Source organism: Oryzias melastigma, unplaced genomic scaffold (assembly GCF_002922805.2).
Source record: "Oryzias melastigma strain HK-1 unplaced genomic scaffold, ASM292280v2 sc00384, whole genome shotgun sequence".
Lineage (NCBI taxonomy): Eukaryota > Metazoa > Chordata > Actinopteri > Beloniformes > Adrianichthyidae > Oryzias > Oryzias melastigma.
This window is the reverse complement of record NW_023416981.1, coordinates 1-4,203: the sequence shown is the minus strand read 5'-3', so window position 1 is coordinate 4,203 and position 4,203 is coordinate 1. Positions and strand designations below refer to the sequence as shown.

General features: G+C 34.0%; 1 protein-coding gene across 1 annotated transcript; it reads right to left on the bottom strand.

The window, feature by feature from the left end:
- Positions 1-1,587: 1,587 nt before the first annotated feature.
- LOC112141800 (interferon alpha-inducible protein 27-like protein 2A) lies at positions 1,588-3,199 on the bottom strand. The gene is made up of 4 exons (XM_024264962.2): positions 2,398-3,199; positions 2,289-2,318; positions 1,988-2,149; positions 1,588-1,812 (listed from the first exon to the last, which is right to left on the bottom strand). Exons 1-4 carry the CDS (start codon positions 2,405-2,407, stop codon positions 1,730-1,732), a joined length of 285 nt encoding a protein of 94 aa, XP_024120730.1. The 5' UTR covers positions 2,408-3,199; the 3' UTR covers positions 1,588-1,729.
- Between the last annotated feature and the right edge of the window lie 1,004 nt (positions 3,200-4,203).

The window sequence follows — 4,203 nt, the reverse complement described above, 5'->3', positions numbered from 1 at the left end:
TCATCTCAGTCTTTCTGGCTCCAGAATGATTCCATCTTCACAGGAAATTAATTTATTTCTAAGTTAACATATATTATTTTATCCTCATAGGAAACTGGGGGCAAGAAATAAAGTCATGCTTGATTAGTTATTTGAATAGATATTCGTCATTATCTAAAGCTTTTGTCCTCTTCTTTTTTTTATTTCTCTCTTGATTATCACGAAAACTGAGTATGAATTTTACTTCAAAACTCACACGTTCACTATCTCAGTTATTTTTTACCAAACTGACTTTCTTTCTTTCAACATGACCTTGAATTCTTCGTAAACCTGCAAAAAAACTCAAATCCCACCTCTGTGACATATTGTGTGAGTTTCTGTTTTCTTTTAGTTTCCACTGCAATCATGAAAATTGAGAGGGTCTTAGTGTTTTTAGAGTGTACTTGCTTTACCTGAGTAACCAGCAAGAGGTTAATTATACTAAGACCGGACATACTCAGGATTGGCAGGTGTGGAGTTCACCAACCCCCAACTCAGGGTTTATCAGATGATAAGTTTATCGCTCTTCCTGGAACAGGTCCCAGGGCCCTTCTATTCAGTATGTTAAATGGCCCGTTTTGACTAAAGGCTTATAGAACAGCTTATAGAACGTCTTCTAGAACTTGAGTCTTTTGTTGAAGTCAATTAAAAGAAAAATTAAGGAAACTCGACAAACAAGTTTTATACAAAATATGACAGAAAAAAGCGTTCGCTCATGACAAGAGAGAAATCTACTTTTTTTATATAGGTTGAACCTTTTGTGTGTGGAGATTTCTCAAATGTCTTCAGAAATATTGTGCTTGAGATTTTAGATTAATATTTAAATAAATTATGTATATAAAGAATGTTAATCTTTTTTTATCACTAGTTTTATTACTATTTAATTTGACCAATTGAAGGAGACTGAGATTTTTTCGCGAGCTAGTTGATAAGAGAAGTGGGTGAAAGAGTGGGATAAGGTTTGGTGGAAATATAGAATTCTCTGTAATACAGTTACATCATGTTAAAAATGTGTGGATCAAATGTTAGACTGTCCTTGTTTTCTGAAAACTTGTCAACATTTTTGCATCTTAAATTAATATTGTTGTGAATAAAAATCTAATCACCCAATGTCTCATTATTAATACTATCTCATATAAAAAACAATATTTCAATATTTTTTGTGGATTTCCTCAAAGGGTTTCCAAAACATCTCAATTAAAAAACAGTTGTTTTGATGGAGATGGTTTTACAGAGTTGTAAAAAGGTAATAGATGATATCACCCAAAGTATTCGCTCCCTTTCCCTAAACTCACACACTGTATGTTTATGAGTAATTGCTCATGTAAAGAATGTAATAAAAAAGACAGAAGAATATTTGCTGTACTTCTGAGAAGTTAAAATTATATTTTAAGCTCCATTTTAGATGTTTTTTTATATAAAAGTGTGATCAAATACAAAAACAGAAAAGGCTCTTATCTTACAACTTGAGAGAAATCCAGTTTAAAAACAAAAAGCGAAGAAGGTTGTTCTTCTTCTGTATTCCTAGTGGAATAAGTTAGGTTTTTGTGGAAAAAAGTAGACAAAGAAGAAGATTAAAACAATTTTATTTTGTCATATTCTGAAGACAGGGTTTGTCCTTTCATCACAAGGATAATGACTAAGAAAATAATTTTACAGGTAAAATGATCCTTTGTCATGTTTTCTTTGTGACCTGGATTCCTTTTCTGCTTTAGATAATCGTGACCAAGGCTCCCAGAGTTCCTCCAAGCCCTCCGACGGCTGCAGTGCCAGTGGCTCCCAAACCGGCCATTCCTGCAGGAGAATACAGTAGACACTGTACACTATGCTGCAGAGATGGAGGGGTGTGACCACCAGATCACAGAGTTTCCTCAGCTCTACTTTGAGTTTTCTCAAACCAACACTTGTACAAACATCTTGTTTTCAAGAATCTGAGAAATTTGTCAAGTGATTTTCATCCTGCTCTTACCGGCTGATTGAAGAATCGCGAATAGGCTTCCTGCTGCCACCCCTCCACCATTGGCCACGGCAGCAGCCGACATCCAGCTCGCAGCTAAGGAACTAGCAGCAATCCCAGTTGCGGTAAACCCAACCGCTCCAAGCACAAGAGGAGCAGCTACGACAGCCCCACCTCACAGAAGCAAAAGGAGACTCTCTTTAAAGCATGAAATGATGGAGATTATTACAGTTTGAGCTAAAACAATAGGACTTTTATGTTTGAGAAACAAGAAAAACAAACTATTAGTTTAAAGAAAACTCCACTGTCCTACCTGCTCCGGCTGCAGCAAAGACAAAAGTGACTGAAACAAAAGAATAAATAAAATATCAGTAATGACAGATGAAGAAATCAAAGTGTACATTTAAATGTTCTGTACTCACGCAGCCCCATAGTGTATGGTAGACAAGAATAAATGTGTGTTCTTCCTTCTTCTTCAAAGGTTTTTCAGCAGACACTTTGGAATCTCCAATGTCAAGCAAATGCACAAGTCTGAAGTCTGACTTATAAAGGGTGCTGATTTCCGGTTACACTAAACTCTTTATCATCGCTGCTCCCTACTGGACAAGTTAGTTTCGTTTTCAAAGAATCTTAACACAAGTGTTGTGCGTGTTATAAAACTGTTGTACTGTCTGAAATGTTTCTTGTCCCTCTAACCAGGACAATTGTACGACTTCTTTGAAAAACACAGCTCATTTATTTCCAAGGAAAATGTCTGTGTTGGTGCAACATCCTTTGACGCTGTAAGTCAAGGTTTGCGAACGTTTCAAAAGAAAAAAAAAACATAAAAAAAACACTCCAAATGTCACAACTCTCTTTAAAACTGATTTATCTGTTAATTTTATTCTGTATTTTTTGTACTATTTTTGTACTGCCTTTTATGTGTTTTATAACGGTGTACAGTCAACCCCTAAACTCTGTTTCTTTTAACATCAACCTGTCAAGGAACTGCAGATGGAGTAGCCTGCGGCTATAACCTGGCACATTTGTTTTTAATATTCGTTACTATGCACTGTTCTGTTCTCAGTATAGTAGATTAAATGTTTCTGCTTTATATTATATATTATAAAACCACTTCTGATATCCATGGTTAAATAATCTTGTTTTAACTGTAATCCATAACAGCTCTTTTCACCTGTCTCTGTACTACTGATAAGATTACCCCACCTGGTGGCAAGACTGATGAACTACATCCTTATTATTGTGTTAATGTCCGCTGTTCTCTGAACAAAAATAAATAAATAAATAAATGAACAAGTATATTTTTTTTACCCATGCTCCAAACCGTAAGAAAAATTAATAAACTATTTTATTTGATATGGGAGGTCTTTGTTTTCCCTATTCTCACAAACACTGTATCGAATTTGAAGTTATTTTCTTTGTAGAACTTACAGAACAGAACTGGAAAAACAAGTGTCACTTTTGGATAAGATATAAAATCCTTCTTTTGGTGATTTACTAAACTGGATATGCTATTTTTAAGGAAAAGTTGGTGCAACATACTCTGACGCTCCAAGTCAAGGTTGAATTCTCAACACTTTCTTTGGAAAATAAATTCTAATAAAAAAAATAAAATAAAATGAGTTATTCTTCAAATGCAAAATTAGAAAAACTTCTACTAATTTATTTGGTTATATGACAAACTACATCAATTTGATAACACCATCAAAAAGATCCACACCCCCAAAGCGTGCCATACAGGGGTGCTATCCTAGTTAATGAGTAATTTTATTTTCTCTTGTTTTATTTATCTAATTATTATATTGCCCATCTTTCTGAAACTTATATTTTATGTTTTACTCATATCTTCCCTGTTTTGGCTTACTTAGTGTCAAAATATATTTTTTTTGGTCATTGCTTTGTTTTTTATGTCTATATGTTCTGTAAATGTGCTTGTATTTAATAAAGTTTTTTTTTAAATCAAAATGAACATTTTACGGCATCTATTTTGCGACTCATGCTCTGATGATGAAAATGTTGATGGTATATTAAAATGTTATGTTTAAACAAGTTTTTTTTTGCAAAAAGTGTTCGATCGCAATTCATTGTGGTATATATTCACTAGCGTAGTCAGCGTCGATGTACACTAGTTTTTGGCAAAGGCTTCTGGGAATTTTCTATGTCACTTGATCTTTGAATTGTAGATTCAAACAGCACTAGAAAAAGGCAAACGCACTATAAAGTGCATT